This window comes from Cibotium barometz, chromosome 19 (assembly GCF_041138505.1).
Source record: "Cibotium barometz isolate CiBa-2024 chromosome 19, ASM4113850v1, whole genome shotgun sequence".
NCBI lineage: Eukaryota > Viridiplantae > Streptophyta > Polypodiopsida > Cyatheales > Cibotiaceae > Cibotium > Cibotium barometz.
The window spans coordinates 35,187,693-35,205,853 of NC_141064.1; the positions used below are offsets into that span (position 1 = coordinate 35,187,693).

An 18,161-nucleotide genomic window follows, 5' to 3' on the forward strand; every position below is an offset into this window, starting at 1 on the left:
GTAACATAGGGAGAAAGTGCATTTAACTTTCCTTGTCCTTTATGGGCTGTTGACACCTAAAAAACACCTACATTTTTGTACTATCTAGTCTAGTTGTTTCCAAGCAAACCTCAAGCAACTAGACCTAATAAGGCACCAAAATGTTTTTTGTGTTGCCATTAACTAATTAACGACTCTGAGAGTGAGAAAAAGGGGTACATTTTTAAGGGATTTTTAATGGCTAAAACCTTATGGACTTTGACATATTACACTAGGTCTATAGAACAAGGGATCTTTATGAAGCAACATGCAGTGTGCCCGTATATACTAACTCATAGCTCAAACCCATGTGACGACTCTAGTCTGTGTAGCAAACCTGTCTCATGGTGGCAGTTGGCTATAGAGGCTACACATGGGTGTGTTACCTTGGCCTCTGACGCAAGCAGATATGGTACTCTCTAAGATCAATTATGTGAAGTGGGAAGGATAAAAAATTGCAGATACATGCCCATTACTCATTAGGTTCATTTCTATTGAAAAATTACATGCATGTATCATGGGAAGAAACCTTAATTTTGAAGCATTTTTAACATTGTGATTCAATTACCGTTAAGTTTAACGGTCCCCATTCGGGAAACCTTCCAAATGTACGATGATCGATCCACAGGGCAACTGGTGTCCGGATGCGGATGGCGTACGTGGGACAAGGACCGTTCGATGCATGATCGGACGGCCATCCGGTGTTTATTCCAGTCGCATCCCTGCAAGCAAATCCTCGCCATAGCTCTCTCGATAGTGCAACCCAACCAAATCCACCCAATCGCATACGTTAAAAAGGGGTCTCTCTCGCCATGGTTTCCACTCTGCTAACCTTCCATGGCGATGCTCAAATCAGTATCCTCACGGTTCGCCCCCCCCCCCCCTCTCTCTCTCTCTCTCTCTCTCTCTCTCTCTCTCTCTCTCTCTCTGTTCAAGAATCTAGAAATGGTGAAATTCTGCACAATTTCGATTGGCAGAGCTTGAAAAAAACTTTTTGCTTTTTGAAATTTCTTGATGTATGCCAATGCAAACAGAAGCCGGAAGGTGTTGTTTCTGCAGCAGGAGATGATGCTCCGATGCATCCTATGGGTAGCTTCTCTGAGGGCATGCCAGAAACCCTAAGTTCCAGGGTCTTTTTTTTTGGAAGGGTTTCAGAAACCATACCATAACATCCAAACCTAGGGTTCTAGATGCCCCAGTCTGCAAACGTTGTTTCAGGACGCCTCTCTCCAACCCTAATCTGCATATCGAATCGAAGACCTCGATTGCAAGAAGTCATCAATTTTGTCATATCATTGAAACCCCAATTAATTTAAAACTTATAATGTTTCTTTGCTTTGATCTACTAGGTTCTGCCCTAATTTGATTTTCAAGAGCTGATTGAACATAAGTCTGTCTCAATGGGGGATTTGGAGCTACCCCAAGAATTGCTAGCAGTGCTTCCAACGGACCCCTATGAGCAGCTGGACATTGCCCGCAAGATAACCTCCATGGCCATCTCGGTCCGGGTTTCCAAGCTCGAATTTGAGACTGGCAAGTTGCGGCAAAAGGTGGGTGAGAAAGAGAGCACCATTCACAACCTGCAGCAGCATGTAATAGAGCTGGAACAGTCCTTGCAAGAGACCGCAAACCGTCTTTCTCATGCACTGGATGAGCAGGTATGGCCTGGTATGCCTTGGGTTTGTCACTGGATCATTTCAATTCAATGTGTCATTGCCATGGCATTTGGAAGTTTGTCATAAGTTCAAGGATAAACTGTCACATGGGTCCTTTAAACTCCATGCTTTTTTTATCATCTTGTAGAGTATTTAGAGTAGATAGGAGATTTTTTTAATTCAATTCGTCTATGACACTACATGTGGAATCTTGTCACAAATTTTATGTCATCTTTAGGTGCTATTGTGACAAGATATATAACCCTACCTCTTGAAGACACTGTGTACGACCAGCGCACATGAACGAGAGAGAAACAGTCAACAAGCCGGCTGCCTGCTGTACAGCCAGCGCAAGGAGTACCACCAGATGGTCAGCTGTACAGTCAGCTGTACGGTCAGCGCGGAGAAGAGAGAGGCTGCCGACTAGGAGGTGTGAGCGCCAGATGATCAGAACACAGGCCCCTCCCTGCTTTTCTAAAGTCGTCTAGCTCTATATTTGTTGTGCTTTTCCCTTTTTGCTAAAAGTAGCTAAGCTTGAAAATATCAGCTTTTGTGCTTTTCCCAGCTTACAGCCCAAGGTTTCTCTAGGTGCCTCCTTCTGTCCACCTATTCATGCCCAAAATAATAATATGTCCAGCCCGTCATTAATGATGTGTGAACATACTGACTTATAAACATTATTAGTCACTTTGATGAATAATATCCCATGGTGCTCATGCTCTATAGCCATCTTTTAGGCCAAACGTTGCTAGTGAATGCTTCAACCTTCTTCTGTGGAAAATCCCCGTTCTCACCTTGGTTTTGTTATGTGTATGGGCTTGCCCCAAAACACTGATCAAGACTGCCCAAATGGTGACATTCCCTCCATCTCATAAAATAGTTGTCCGCAACTATATAAGCATGATAGCACTGAAATACTCTTCAAGTATAGTAGATATTTGGCCAATATGTAGTATTTCATAATACGGGCATTAAAGCCATAAGTCCAGATCCACGACCTGAAATTAGATACGGGCATAAGAGCCAACCGTATTGAAAAACAAACTTTAGCTATATCCCGAGTCAACAACTCTGATAATATCCAGACTCAGGCACAAGAGCCAACCGTGTTGAAAAACAAACTTTAGTCATATTGTGAGTCAACAACTCTGATAATATCTAGACACAGGCACAAGAGCCAACTGTGTCCCAAATATTCATAAATCCGTAAGTAGCTTTAAGTACCTACAAAAAGAAAATAAGTAGAATACATAGCCACAAAACATCTTGCCATGCCATTGGACTACATAAGAGCACCACTCCTATGATCCATACTCATGCCCAACATGTCCATAAAATCCATAACAGGCCCCAAGTATAAATACCTGTCCGGACCAAAGATATGTAGAGGCCCCAAGTAGAAATACTTGTACAGATCATTTATAAATGTTGGCCCCAGGGCTCAAGCACTTGCACAGACCATGAATCTAGGCCCCAACACTATAGTGTCTGTACAGACCAGAGATTCCATGGCCCGCAAATTGGGTGGTCAATGGGCTGCCCAAGGGCCCAATATATGAATTTGTCCATGTCCCCTAAGTGTGTGGTTTTGTCCCGTAATAGTGTGGTGTTGCTAGCACCAAAACCTGAAGCGACACATTTATGAGGGGCTGCTTATAGGCTACTGGTCGGTGGAGAAAACCTACTCCTTATAGGCTGCTGGTCGGTGGAGAAAACCTACTGTTGGCTAGGTGCAAATGCTCAAAACCTGCTGGAAAATAGCATTAAATTCTTTCTATTTGTTATGATCCTTGGTGCTAGGCTTCATTATGGCTGAGTCTACCCTGTATCTCCAGAGCTTTGACAAAAACTCAGTACACAAACCTTTGTATGAATGTATCACCTGTTTAAACTGTATCCAAGTAGATGGTGCTATGCCCCGCAAGAGAAGAGTTGACCACCACTGCAATGCATTGCCCTTGAGAAAAGTCACAGCTTTTCTCACCCTAGAGGATTCCGTGTAATTTCCACCAGAAAAAGCAGCATCAAATTGCTGTAAAAAGGTAAGTACCTTTAGCTTGTCTTTGGCCCCGCTGAACGTGTCAAATTTCACTGCAGCTCCCCCTTCCTTATAATCCTTCGCCTTACCCACAGGCATTAGATTATCGTAAGGAAGTGGCTTCACAAGATTGCTACCCCAGCCAGCATTCATGCCCATCATAGGGTCAACATTGCCAGTTCGCACACCTGGTATACCATACATTCCTGTTGAACCCCCCATGTTTCCAAACATACCACTATGCATACCGGGCTGCATGCCCCCATACATGTTTCCTTGCATTTCGGGCTGCATACCACCTTACATATTCCCCTACATACCAGGCTGAAAATTAGCTCCAAAATTCCCTTGCATTCCCATGCCTCCCTGAGGGTATCCCCTAGTCATTGATTGGAACATGGAACCACCGCCAAAATAGCCTGGATGCATAGACTATTGCGGAATAGGTGGCTGTCCAAAAAAGGAACTCTGTGGGTTTGCACCAAAAGTGTTCTGCATGTTGGGGAATGGTCCAAAAGCAGGATCCTGTGGGAAGGCACCACTATTGCCTTGAGGTGGGCTCCTAGAACGCTCTTTCTTCTTCTTCTTCTTCTTAGGTTCAGAAGGGGCTCTCATAAATTCAGCAAACTTCTCACTTTGTGTGAGCTGCATAAACACATCCAGTGTGCCTGCCAAGCGAGCTTTAAACTGGGCATCATCTTCCTTTTAACTTGGCATGTCTTCTGGCTGCGTTACATCCTCATAATGTGCATCTTCTGCAGCCTGATCTCCTGCAAGAATATCCTCAGATTCATTTCTCTCAAGAAAGGTCTCCTGCTCCTCCTCTTTATCATAAAAATAGTCGTCTTCTGTGTCTGACATCTTGCTGAAATTTTTAGCAGTGGCTTTTCTCAAGACAACCACAAGCTCACCCCCTTAAGAAAGTTGATGATGGGTCCCGGCAACAGAACCTTGAAACCGGCCTTTGGTAGAAACCAAAGTGCGGTAGACTAGCAGTTATAACCGGTCTATGGACACATAAAGCGGTAACTCATTCACAAATAACCTGGACTTACTCAGACACACAATCATAGAATCCTCGCTCCCTCGCTCAACAACACATTGGCCCCGAAGTCCGGCGCCCCTTGCAGTATTTCTTTATTGTTAAAAAGTTGGAAAATACAAAGCACGAGTGCAACAGAGCACTCTACTTGCACCTGCTGAGTTTTACAAATTCTGGGAGAAATTTGCCAGCATAACTGCACTAAAACTGTTCCATAACATCTCAGAATGAGTCCCAACTGACAAGCTCACTTCCATAGGCATCAGACTACTCAATGGAGTCCAAAACATCACAATTCAGCTTGCTGTAATTTTCTGCATAGACCTGTTTTCAGCTCTATTTTCAGCCCAAATTAACCCTTGTACTGTCCTGGAAGACTTTAGCAAAGTCCTACTGCATTCTGGCATCAACCGGGCAACATAACAGCCCAAAAACAGCACCTAAACAGTGCTGAAACAACGTTGTATTGAAGAGGTTATTACCCTCTTCCGTCCCTGCTTTGGTGTAGGAACTAACTACACCGGTTCCTGTTCAAGGAGGCAACTAACCTCTGCATATAAGCATGAAATGAAATTCACACAACTGTACCTGATTTTATCTGATGAGAGCATTACCATAGTCTGCGAGAGAGAGAGAGAGAGAGAGAGAGACTGTGGGGAGCAAGCTCAACCCTCAATACATGAGTTGCAGGGCAAGGGAGAGCACCACAATAGCTCTTAACCTACAACAACCCACCATAATGGCTGCAAATGAGCCTCATTCAGCCCAAAATCCCACGCTTCCCTCTTCCCAGTGTGGAAAATGCACATAAATTTGACACTTGGCACATTTTTAAGCCTTTTACACATGCAATCTTCCAAGCTAAAAATCTCCTGACTGGTTCACATTCTCACAACAGTCCTTTGCTAGCTTTTGGTCCCCTTGACATTCCGCACAAACTGACGCGAAAACTTTTCAATTCCGACACTGCCAAAAATAGCAGTTTCCTAGATTTTAGGGATGATGTCATCTGCATTCCTTCTGGTCTCCTGACCATCTTTGACCACTATGGTCACTTCAGAATTTGCTCAGAATTCAAGATACATTCACATTTCGGTGGCGGCCACTTACTAGCGTAAACCGGCCTATGCCCTCATTCAGTGGCCATGTCCTGGACACTGTCATTCATCTTTCAGTGCGGTTCCCAAGCTTAGCCAACCACTGATCCAAAGTCCCACTGGCTGACCCATTCTGACATTGCAATGGCCCAAGCCCTTCCAAGAGATCCCGGGGGAAAACAACAGCAACCAAAGAGAAAGAAAAGAAAAATATATATTTATAAAGAAATGTAAATAAAGAAAACAACTGCAAAAAGTTTCACCTCTTGGTGACATACCCCCCTCTTGAAAGAAGCAAGCGACCTCGATTGCAAGTCCACATGCAAACGGATGACACAGGACGATCACAAGATTCCCCAGGTGATTAGTGTCATCGCATGTATCTCCTGCCAATGGATGACACGGGGCGATGATAGGAATTCCCCACTACCATTTGTGCCATCGCAGGTTCAAACTGTCAACTGAAAGTTTAAGGGAACCTGTATCCAAAGAAAGAGACCGTACTCTTTCTCACCTGTAATCAGTTGTACCTCACTATGTGTGTCACCTGCTCACCCAATTCAATCCGTGTCCGGGCTCTTGCAGAAAAGAGGACCCTATCCCGGCAATGGAACCATATAACCGGTCTATGGACACATAAAGCGGTAATTCATTCACAAATAACCTGGACTTACTCAGACACACAATCACAGAATCCTCGCTCCCTCGCTCAACAACACATTGGCCCCGAAGTCCGGCGCCCCTTGCGGTATTTCTTTATTGTTAAAAAGTTGGAAAATACAAAGCACGAGTGCAACAGAGCACTCTACTTGCACCTGTTGAGTTTTACAAATTCTGGGAGAAATTTGCCAGCATATCTGCACTAAAATTGTTCCATAACATCTCGGAATGAGTCCCAGCTGATAGGCTCACTTCCATAGGCATCAGACTACTCAATGGAGTCCAAAACATCACAATTCAGCTCGCTGTAATTTTCTGCACAGACCTGTTTTCAGCTCTGTTTTCAGCCCAAGCTAACCCTTGTACTGTCCTGGAAGACTTTAGCAAAGTCCTACTGCATTCTGGCATCAACCGGGCAACATAACAGCCCAAAAACAGCACCTAAACAGTGCTGAAACAGCGTTGTATTGAAGAGGTTATTACCCTCTTCCGTCCCTGCTTTGGTGTAGGAACTAACTACACCGGTTCCTGTTCAAGGAGGCAACTAACCTCTGCATATAAGCATGAAATTCACACAACTGTACCTGATTTTATCTGATGAGAGCATTACCATAGTCTGCAAGAGAGAGAGAGAGAGAGAGAGAGACAGAGAGACTGTGGGGAGCAAGCTCAACCCTCAATACATGAGTTGCAGGGCAAGGGAGTGCACCACAATAGCTCTTAACCTGCAACAACCCACCATAATGGCTGCAAATGAGCCTCATTCAGCCCAAAATCCCACGCTTCCCTCTTCCCAGTGTGGAAAATGCACATAAATTTGACACTTGGCACATTTTTAAGCCTTTTCCACATGCAATCTTCCAAGCTAAAAATCTCCTGACTGGTTCACATTCTCACAACAGTCCTTTGCCAGCTTTTGGTCCCCTTGACATTCCGCACAAACTGACGCGAACACTTTTCAATTCCGACACTGCCAAAAATAGCAGTTCCCTAGATTTTAGGGATGATGTCATCTGCATTCCTTCTGGTCTCGTGACCATCTTTGACCACTATGGTCACTTCAGAATTTGCTCAGAATTCAAGATACATTCACATTTCGGTGGCGGCCACTTATTAGCGTAAACCGGCCTATGCCCTCATTCAGTGGCCATGTCCTGGACACTGTCATTCATCTTTCAGTGCAGTTCCCAGGCTTAGCCAACCACTGGTCCAAAGTCCCACTGGCTGACCCATTCTGACATTGCAATGGCCCAAGCCCTTCCAAGAGATCCCGGGGGAAAACAACAGCAACCAAAGAGAAAGAAAAGAAAAATATATATTTGTAAAGAAATGTAAATAAAGAAAACAACTGCAAAAAGTTTCACCTCCTGGTGACAGCAGTCACCTATCCAATTGTAGTCTAGACAATTAAACAAATAAACCAGACCTAGAGTGCTCCAAAACAAAAAGGAGAACGACACCTGTTGGCCCCAAAGCTTGACGCCCCTTTCGGTATTTCTTTATTCAATTTCAATGGAAAAGCTTAACTGAGTACAACAAAGCCAGTCAAGGAAAATAAACCTGCATGTCCAATTTGGCAACCCTCAAGACCTCTTAGCATAGAGGATACACACACAGATCTGTGTCCCACAAAAGCAACACACTGCTGTCTCCTCTAATCAACCAAGACAATGCAACAGGGAAGCCTTGAGCACGCATCTGGCTGTTCCATGATCTTAGCCTCGAACTCAACCAAAGAACAATTCCACAATCTAACTCTGTTTCCACCATCTGAACCGCCAAACCCTTCCTCTCACAAAGGGCTAGAGAGAACCACTCTAGAGCAGTCTTGAGCTAGTGAAAAGAGAGACTTCAAAAGACATCACCTGCAGTCCCACTTGCTCACAAAGAAAGAGAGTCTTGCAGTCTTTGTTGCTTTCCACAAGAGAGAAAAGACTCGAGGAAAAGCCCCGAACTGTCCTGTCCTCTTGTCTTGCAGCCGGGAGAGAGAAAAACAGTGAGAGAACCTGCTGTCCAGCCTTGTGTTCCTTTCTCACAATTCACACTTCCCAATTGATAACCATCTTCTTGCCAAAAGCAAAGGAGAGAGAAAAGAAAGAACCTGCAGGTGCCTGTTTGCTCTGCAGCCAGCAGCCAACCAACTCTTCAAAAACTAAAGAGGGTGAGAGAGAGAAATAAAAGTCCTGAATCTCTGTTCTGTAGCACAGCCAGCAATCAGCCCGTATGATCTCCCTCTTGAAACCAGTCCAGTTTGTGCCTGAACCCTCTGTACAGCAATCAGGCAAAGAAGCGCAGCTTGCCCACAGCCTTCATAGCCATATGCGTAGCACTGCAGGCGCCTGTAACTGTTCTTCCCAGCCTTGAACTCTGTGCTGCCCGCCTACAGTCCCTTCCAATAAGCATGCATAGGTGAAGCGCAGCCCTGCAACCTGCTATACACGATTCTTTTTCAGAAATCTCCCACGCCTTACAGTCAGCCTCACGCTTCTCTTTTTCCAAAAAGCAAGAGAGTGAGATAGAGAGGGAGGCATGTACCCTAAAAGTAGAGTAGCCCCCTCTTCATAGTCACAAGGGACGGGGGACGGTGACGGGGGCGGGGACGGGGACGACCATAAGTAGGGAACGGGGACGGGGGAGGGAACAGCACTCAAAAAATACTTTTTTTTATAAAAATTTCTACTCTACACTTATTCTACTTTGGAAGTACATCAAAATGAGCACAAATTTACACTAAAATGGTAAGCTTTTGAGTCATATTAATAATTAAGTAGATACAAAATGAGTCATGACTCAAGAGCCAGGAGTCAGGAATAAGCCTTAAGGAGGCAGAATACATGGACGGACTCAAATGAGTCAATGACAAAAAAGTGTTGAAGACTAGACGCTAGAGGCTAGAGCTAAGTAGTAAGGCCCATGAATCATGATCCATGAATGTTCATCCACGTGAAGTGCTCGCCTCATGGTCATGGGTAGCTTGTGCCAAAGAAGCATCAAGCTCATCCTCAGTGTCATCCTCACTGGCATGCTGCTCCTGCACCTCATCCTCTTGTTGCTCTTCTTGTTGACTCATCTCCCACTTGGTGAAGGAATCTGCCTTCTTGGTCACGCTCTTCCAAAGCATTCGCAAGTTCGCGCTGACGAAGACAAGGTCATTGGCACGCTCTACCCCGAGTCGGTTCCTCTTCCTAGAGGCAATGTGGTTGTAGGTACTCCAAAGTTGCTCCAAGCAAGAGGAGTTGACGGCCTGGCTAAGTATGCGGATGGTAAGCTGCTGCAACTCCGGTCCATCTGAACCAAAGTCCTCCCACCATAGAGCAGCACCAACTTTGGAGCGGTGAACCTATGCATCATGACAGCCATAGGAGCCATGAAATGACCTGTACATCGAAAGCTGGTCCTTGATCTTGCGCCTAACCGATGCAGTTGGGATTCCCTTTCCACATAACACCTCTTCTATGATGCATCAGGCACAAGACGATCCAAGATGATCCTCCATCCAACGCTCACCTCTCGGTCACTCTCCTGCTTGTTGCCTTGGAATTCTGGGTCCACCACATAAGCTGCTGCATGCAATTGAGAGTAGTAGGAACTCCACCTTCCTAGACACAAGGCATGGATCTCCTTGTATCTGTCTTTGTCAGGCACGAAGTCTTTCAACTTCTCTATCATGCGATCCATGGCCTCGTAGACCTTGCCTATGCATGGTTGCATAGCGTCTACAATCCTCAATAGGTGGACTATGGGCCTCACCATAGCATGTGTGGTCCTCACACGCTCCCACCAAGAGGCGTTATCCGCCTGTAGCCTACACTCTTGGCCAGTGTGTATGGGACTCTTGCATGGCGACAAACTCGTCGCTAAGGAAAAGCTCCCTCAAAGCACCGCTACAATCCTTCAACCGGCCCAACATGAGAAAGTTGTAGGCAAACCGGGTGTCGGAAGATTTGAGGAGAGAGACAGGACCTCTTGTTGAACTCATGCCGAAGTCTTTGGTGGTTGAGGACAAAGGAGACCATGGTGTTGGCCTCCTCAATGAGCGGGCTGATCCATGGTAATGCCCCGATGTCCTTGAGGAGGTTGTTTAGGCAATGAGCCATACAAAAGGACACCATGACATGTCCATACATACCTTGGAGAATAGCTCCCGCCGCCCTATTGGAATGCTCCCATCCGCAACAAAGCCCACTACATGCTCGGGGCCAACGATCTCCATCGTGGTAGCCCACTCCGCCGCAAGCACATCCGCGCTCTTCCCAGTGCCGGATGCATCATGAGATGAGACAGGGGACGGCGACGGGGACGGCGCAGGGATGGGGACGGCTCTGTGAGGGGACGGCAGAGAGCCGTTGCTCGCCGTTTTTGGCCGTTGCGCTTCTCGTTTCTAGCCGTTTATGGCTGTTGGCTTGGCCTTGGGCCTTGGCCCTTGAGCCTTGAGCCTTTGAGGCTTGGCCCTCTCTCTCTCTCTTGCCCTTGAGGCTTTCCTCTCTCTCTCTTGCCTATCTATATAAGAACAAGCCTCTACAAGGCTACAAGCACACACAACTCTGCTTTCAAGGCTCAAGCTCTCTCTCTCTCTCTCTCTCACGATTCACCTCTCCCTCAAGCCTCTTGAGTCTTCCAACTTCCAAGACTCTAGGGCCCTAGTAGGCTCTAGGCCTCTCTCTCTCACGGTTCACCTCTCCCTCAACTTTCAAGCCTCTTGAGTCTTCCAACTTCCAAGCCTCTAGAGTCTAGGCTCTAGCCTCTAGGCTCTAGGCCTCTAGCCTCTAGGCTCTCTCTCTCTCTCTCTCTCTCTCTCTCTCTCTCATTCCTCAAGGCTCAAGAGTCAAGCCATCTTCAACGATGGCATCCTCCTCACGTGCTGGGGCTTCTCGTAGAAGGACAACGGGATGGACATGGTGGGAGGAGGTTAACTACACCACATCCGTTCATGGAGGCGGTTCTCGGCCATGGGTATGCAAGCTTTGTCCGTACCGCTGAACGGGTGGCGCCGACAAAGTGCGAGCCCACCTCTTGCATGAGAGTGGGCATGAGGTGAGGTTTTGCACGAATGTCACGCCTGAGAAGAGACGGGAACTTCTTAACAAGCTTAGCGTCTACGAAGCGGTCGAAGCGACAAGAAGGACACCACGAGTGGCGGTGGATCCCGCGACGATGGGGAGAGGAACTCAAGCCTCTACAATGGAGTCATGTGGTGGATCGGGATCATGCACACCATCACCTTCACCATCAAGTCAGAATGTTACTCCACACGACGCCGGCACCCTCCATCTCCACGGCCTCTCAATCATTACGTGGCCCACGGCGACAATCTACACTTGGGGAGAATTGGAAGCCCAAGTTGAAGGAGGAGGTGGATATGGCGGTGGCCCGCTTCTTCTTCCACGACCACATTGCCTTTCAAGCGGCTAGGTAAGTGCAATCGATCATTGCCAATTCATCATTCATGTTTTCATCATCCTAGTCCCCTTCTCATTAGTAAATTACTTTCTTGAATAGGTTGGAATACTTCAAGGTCATGGTTAAGAAGATTGGGGAGTATGGCTCAACCTATACGCACTCCTCATCCGAGAGCTTGCGCACTACATTGCTCGAGAAGGAGAAGCGCATTGTAGAGCAAGCGGCCGACAACACAATGCGGCAATGGGAGAGGAACGGAGTCTCCCTCATTGTGGATGGATGGAGTGACACCCGCAAGAGGAGTATTCACGGCATGGTTGCATATTCCTGCGGAGAGATGTACTTCAGGAACGTGCCGTGGGGGACGTCCCCGTCGCTGTTCCGTCCCGAATCGCCGTCCCCGTGTTCCAAGCAGCCGTCCCCTCCGTCCCCTGTGACTATGCCCCTCTTCCCATAAAAATCCTAAGGCCTATAAAGTTTATTAAAACTTTCCTAGGGGCCACTTATGCCTAGGGGCCACCCAAGGTTAAAACATTATAAATATTAAATCCCTTGGTCCCCCTTCACACTTGGGGATGTCCACACATGTTACCATTTGTCCGGGCACCCAAGTATGAATCGTGAAATATTTATCTTGCTCACCGACCACCATGCCCACACTTGTGCTCTACCAATTTCACAGGGTCATGACACGACATAGTCTACTTTGCACTCAAAGTGATCACAAAAAGTCTGAATTCTGAGCTGATACAAAAAAAGAAAACTAGAATACACAAAGTAAAGCATGCTGATAGATGCATGACAAACTGGAGGAGCCTGATAGCCCCAAACATCAAAGACTAGAGTCCTCAATATGGAGTCTGGGCACTCAATCATCAACATCCTTGATGTCCTCATCGTTAGAATCCTGTATAAAAAACGCCCAAAGTGTATTGACAACACAAGTGGGAGGGAAAGAAACACGTTGCATTTGAAAGGAACGTTTCGTTTCATAAAAAACGAATGAAATGCGTTTCTTTGCAAGTATGTTTTTTTGGGGGGGGGGGGGGGGGGGGGGGGGGGGGGGGGGGGTTAGGTCGGTGGGGTGGTGGCAATGGTTGTGTAACCGTTGGTTCGGCTGCTGGGCATTCAAGGCCTTTGCCATGGCCTCTACTACCTTCCACTCGTGGTCCTGTGTCATCAGCAAAAGTGATGGTGAAGAAGCAACCACTGTCAGAGTCGAAGTCAATGTGGTGCTTGGTCGTCAGATGTATTAGACTCAATCTCTCTAATTTTTTCTTGCTTGTCCATAGTGGGAGCATTGAGAGTTTTTTTTAGAATCCAAGTAAACCATCTAGTTTGTGTGTGGGATCACTACTCACAGGTTGCCTTGGAGCAAAAATAAACCATTCACACAAGACAATTTTTTTCCTTGCTTTGCAAGAGTGTTCAAACTTAAAGCTCTGATGTGGAAACTTTGTGAGCCCTTTTACTATTGAAGTTCATGGTGGATCTCCTTCCAGGTGGCTATTTTTGGTGTTCTCCACAATGAAGCATGAGGATTATTGTCAAATCCCCACGGATCTCCTCGCAGAGCGCTCCTGAAACACGACTTGAAACGTGCAAAACAAAGCCAAACAACGTGAAGGGGGTGCAAGCCTAACTCACCACCCAACCATGACAGCCGTGGGCAAAACCCACAAGTCTTAGCTGTCCCCTTCGAGCCACGAGCTGAGCTAACTAGCAAGACACACCGACCAGTCTCTACCACGTGACGTCCCATACCGCCATCGAGCTACCCAGATTTAGGTGAGGGTGCCCCTTCTGGATTTAGTCTTGAGAAAGTCCATGGCATTGCTGATGCACATGACATTAGGCTCCTTTAAACTAGGAGCCATAAATAGCCCATGCCTCATAAATACTCCTAACCTCCCCGTTAGATGTCAAACCCCCAATCCCTAGTTAACTGAACTTGAAGTTAGATGTGTTAACCTTGCTAGGGCCTGGGGATGTAATAGAAGGTCAGATGCTTGAATGAGGGAGTAGCTAGGCCTATTTATAGGTCTGTTTTGTACCCTTCTCCTGGTCAGCCAGCTAGACCAGCCCACAATATGCCCATGACCTGATTAGGGGATGCTTGAACTGCTTATGCACTGCACGACCTGCCCTGAGTGTTTCCCAATCCCTATTCATCTGTCCGGCCTGCCTAGGTCGGCTCAAGTCTGCTTGGAACATCTGTATCTTACCTTCAAGTCCTAACTAATATGTCTTGATGTCTGGTACGTGGGGCTTGACTGTAGTAAACCACAAGACATCTGTACACACCTCAACTTTAAGTGGGGTACAAAACTGTGCGGGTTTCATGCTGCAGGAGTGTGTAGACCTACCCAAGCTTACCTTGATGGCAAGCGGCTTGGCTTGTCACTGAACTAGGGCTGTAAAAGGGGGCACAATGCTCATCACTAACCCAAAACTAGCATATAATGATGATTAGTGTGTGCATGTGGCATCCAAGTGCAGAGAGTGCATGTGACATCCCCTCATGCTTAGCTTGTTGATGAGAGTCCACATGCTTCTTAGTAATCGGCCAACAAGGCTAGGTACTGCTTTGGAAAATACTCCTTGGCAAAATGTTGTACAAATATTGAGGGCAAAACTGCATCAACTACATCAAAACTGCATGTTTTTGTACCATCCTCCATCTGCAACATTTGCTCCATGTGGGGGACCAAACTGGCATGGCAACGTTGACTTGTTCCCACTTGTGTTGGGAAACTTGTGACTATTCCTTGTGGACATGACAGACATCCTCAACTCCTCAACTCTGGCCTAGAAAAGAATCTTTTCTCTGTTACTAATGTCACATGCGAAATGCATGGACATTTTGCTTTGATTTGCCTTGGGGTGTACCTGAATGAGCTGGGCCTATTCATAGGGCTGTTTGCATGCCTTCTCCTGGTCGGTCTGCTTGATCATCCCACAACCTGATCTAGGGCTGCCCAACCTGGGTACCTTCTACTGGACCTACCCTGCCTCCTGCCCACACTGTCCAGCCTGCCCAGATGGGCCCAATTCTGTGTGGAACAGCTTCATCTTGCCGTCTGATTAATCTAGCTTGATATTTGGTGCCCAGAACATAGCCTTATAAGCTGTTAGGCATCTGTACACACCTCAACTCCTCATGGCACCCAAGTGCGGCATGCATGTGACAGAAAGTGCAGATTTCCCTAATCCATATTCCGTAATGAACTGTGTACCATATGGAATGCTATTTCTGTTATACAGAATCCAAAAGTGTCTATTGAGATTGAGTTTGTCCTCGACCCCAGCATGCAGCCCATGTGCTTCTTTATGCAGTCTGTATGCATCCTCCATGCACAACACTTTTGAATATAGCATCTGCCATATCTTAAGTTTTTCACTTGAAAAGAGGTAACATAACTAACATTCCTTATGAGTACTTTTTGTACTCGCACATAGTTATTTCACGTTCCGTACGTAACATTTTCAACCACCTTCATTATTGGATCTTAATGGTCTTCTATCTTCCCGGACGTTTGGACCTATAATCCTTTGGCCTGCTTGCACAGTTTTTGGATTAGTGTTGGCCCGAGTTAGCAAAAGGCTTAAAGCCCTATGCTAGAGCCAGAGTTGCATGAAGCGTTGCGGGGTTGGGTCTCTTGCAGGAAAACTGAGATAACAATCAATTTTGATACATTTTTTGCAGGCCAAACTTGCAAATGAGAAGAATGCTTTGCTGGCAAGTGTGAAGAAACTGAACCGAGATGTTGCCAAAGTAATTCTTTTTAATTCTTTTTTCTGTCCAACATAGACCTCTCAGATTTCAGTGTTGTCATTGTTATATTTACGGTGCGACATGACTGTATCAAGGGATTATTATGATTATTTTTTCTTCATTTTCATGTATTCTTTCTCATCAATAAGACATGTTCTCTGGTTGCAGTTGGAAACATTCAAGAGAACTTTGATGCAGTCGTTGCAGGAAGAAGAGGAGGTGAACTCAGTAAGTTTTTGCAACATCTCTTACTTTTTTAAGTTTGTGCATCAGAGGTGGGGTTGACAACTGGAAAGAGCATTGCCAAGTTCTGAGTCTTAATTGGCATCTATTGTGAGATTTTAATGGAGCTAGACAAGGTTTTATGCTTGGAAGCTCTTCACTGTAAGCATACATGCTCTATCAATCACTATTCCTCTATGTAAAACATCCCATTTTAATCATGTGCAATGATGCTGGTGACGTTGAGCCTTTTTCTATTATGCATGCGGCTGTTTGTGCGGCCCTGTCATACGACTCTTGACATGAAAAATAAGTTATATTAAAGGGCACCGTCTTTGTTGCTGTTAATGTCATTCCAAGTATGTGGCTTCCTTGCTGGTGCAGCAAAAAGATGATAGTGAAAAGGCTACTCGGATTTTGTCTTCTGGTTCATCTGTCAGCTCGCTCAACATAAAGCAAGGTGGTATACTCTTTTTGCCATTACATGAAATACCTTTGGCGAAGTGCTAAAGGTCGAATACAAATTTTTAACTCCACTATCATTATAAACTAACAAGGTTTGTGTGCTGCAGATGCTGATTCCTCTAGTAGAATCAGCTCCTTGCAGTCGGCAGCAGAGCTGGCAACAACTTTGTCATTGCAAGAAGATGAAGCTCATTTTGATACTGAAGGTTGCCTCTTCTGTGTATCTTGTAGCTCTGAGCACTGTTTTTTGGCTTTTTAACATGCTGAGCTGGATACTTGTATGATGCAGTTAAACCAGGAAGCCAGAAGCCAGCCTCTTTGACGCCAAGTCAATTAACACCTCAGCTCACCCCAACAGGGTCTCCAAAACGACAATCTGCGGGAGGATCACCCTTGCAACAGTCTGCATCTGGTTCGCCTCGGTGGCATTCAACAAGTGATGCTCGCTTATCATTGCCGACATCTCAATCTACAAGCCAGCACACTACAGCTCCCAATTCACCTCCACAAACTGGGTCCTTGTCAGGCAAGTGTAGTTAAAACTCAAAGATGGATAATGTTAAGCATCTGTCAAGTTTGAAAACAACACAGTTTGGGAGGTGGAAGTCTCCTTAGAAATTCTTGTTGCCCTGCAGCACGTACTCCTCGAGTTGATGGAAAAGAGTTCTTCAGGCAAGCTCGGTAAGCTGCATTCTTACCTGTTATGTTACATACATCTGTACACACATGCTTCCTTGCAGCAGGACTACACGTTCCATACATGAATGTTTATTCAGCGCAATATGCATGTCACTACCACCACATGAATTGTGAAGTCATGGTTTGAAGGACGTGCAAGGTTATGTTTAGCTACCACATGAATTGTGAAGTCATGGTTTGAAGGATGTGCAAGGTTATGTTTAGCTACCGTATTGCAGTGAAGATTTTAGTAGTGACCACACTTGACCTTATATGCCTCTACTGCAGGACCCGGTTATCCTATGAGCAATTTAGTGCCTTCTTGAGTATCATTAAGGAGCTCAATGCCCATCGCCAAACCAAAGAAGTGCGTGCTTTTTTGCATATTCAAAGAAAACCTTGTACCTCCTTTGTTGATGAAAATCATGGTTTTTTACAGTTGCTCATTGCCTTGCTTGGATTTTGGAAAAAAACAGGAGACATTGAAAAGAGCTGATCAGATTTTTGGCTCTGACAACAAAGATTTGTATGCTGCTTTTGATGGGCTTCTTAGTCGTCACCTTCCTACTTAGAGGGTTGTGTATGTATTGCTACTCATTTTGAGACATGTAAAAATGGCCATATTTTGGTGGATATTGCGCATTAGGGTCAGAAATCGTCATTTGCAAGGCACATGATGCAGCATGTTTGTGGTTCTTTAAGGCTTGAGTATGCTTTACCTTGAGGATCTAAGAGGCCATAGTGGTGCATGTGCTTTCGGTTTCCATTTTAGCTTCTCAATATCTAGAATGGAATTCAATATTGATTTATCATGCATCATGAATATTCTTTGTAATTATGCATGCGCATAAATGTGAGTTTATATTTTGTTCCTATTACTAGTTGGCTTTCAGTCAATTGGTTAACTCATGGTTCTCAATGTGTTTATTTCCATCATTTTTACTGGTTTATATTCTATGCCCGTGCACAGCAAAGAAGCAGGTAGCGCACACCTTGTATCAAATCAGTTAACTTGCATAGAAGAAGAAACTCATCAGCAGAAAGGTAGAAGGCAAACAGGCAAAACAACCAGAAACACTAGCACTTTTATTTTCTCTCTTTTGGTAATTGA

General features: G+C 45.6%; 1 protein-coding gene across 2 annotated transcripts; it reads left to right on the forward strand.

Moving 5' to 3' along the window:
• Positions 1–699: 699 nt before the first annotated feature.
• LOC147628520 (uncharacterized protein At4g15545-like) lies at positions 700–17,928 on the forward strand. 2 transcript variants are annotated; one of them, XM_086813712.1, is made up of 11 exons: positions 700–873; positions 1,053–1,107; positions 1,368–1,676; positions 15,617–15,685; positions 15,854–15,913; positions 16,292–16,367; positions 16,480–16,578; positions 16,662–16,898; positions 17,008–17,053; positions 17,339–17,417; positions 17,527–17,928. In XM_086813712.1, exons 3-11 carry the CDS (start codon positions 1,419–1,421, stop codon positions 17,620–17,622), a joined length of 1,020 nt encoding a protein of 339 aa, XP_086669838.1. In that variant the 5' UTR covers positions 700–873; positions 1,053–1,107; positions 1,368–1,418; the 3' UTR covers positions 17,623–17,928. The 2 variants fall into 2 exon arrangements, with proteins under 2 accessions (XP_086669838.1, XP_086669837.1); XM_086813711.1 differs by lacking the exon at positions 1,053–1,107 and having other exon boundaries at positions 705–884.
• Positions 17,929–18,161: the final 233 nt, after the last annotated feature.

Coding starts and splice junctions, on each gene's coding strand:
- LOC147628520 (XM_086813712.1), top strand. CDS start 1,419: ATGGGGGATTTGGAGCTACCCCAAGAATTGCTAGCAGTGCTTCCAACG. Junction 15,686..15,853: donor TGAACCGAGATGTTGCCAAA/GTAATTCTTTTT, acceptor CTCTGGTTGCAG/TTGGAAACATTCAAGAGAAC. Junction 15,914..16,291: donor AAGAAGAGGAGGTGAACTCA/GTAAGTTTTTGC, acceptor TTGCTGGTGCAG/CAAAAAGATGATAGTGAAAA.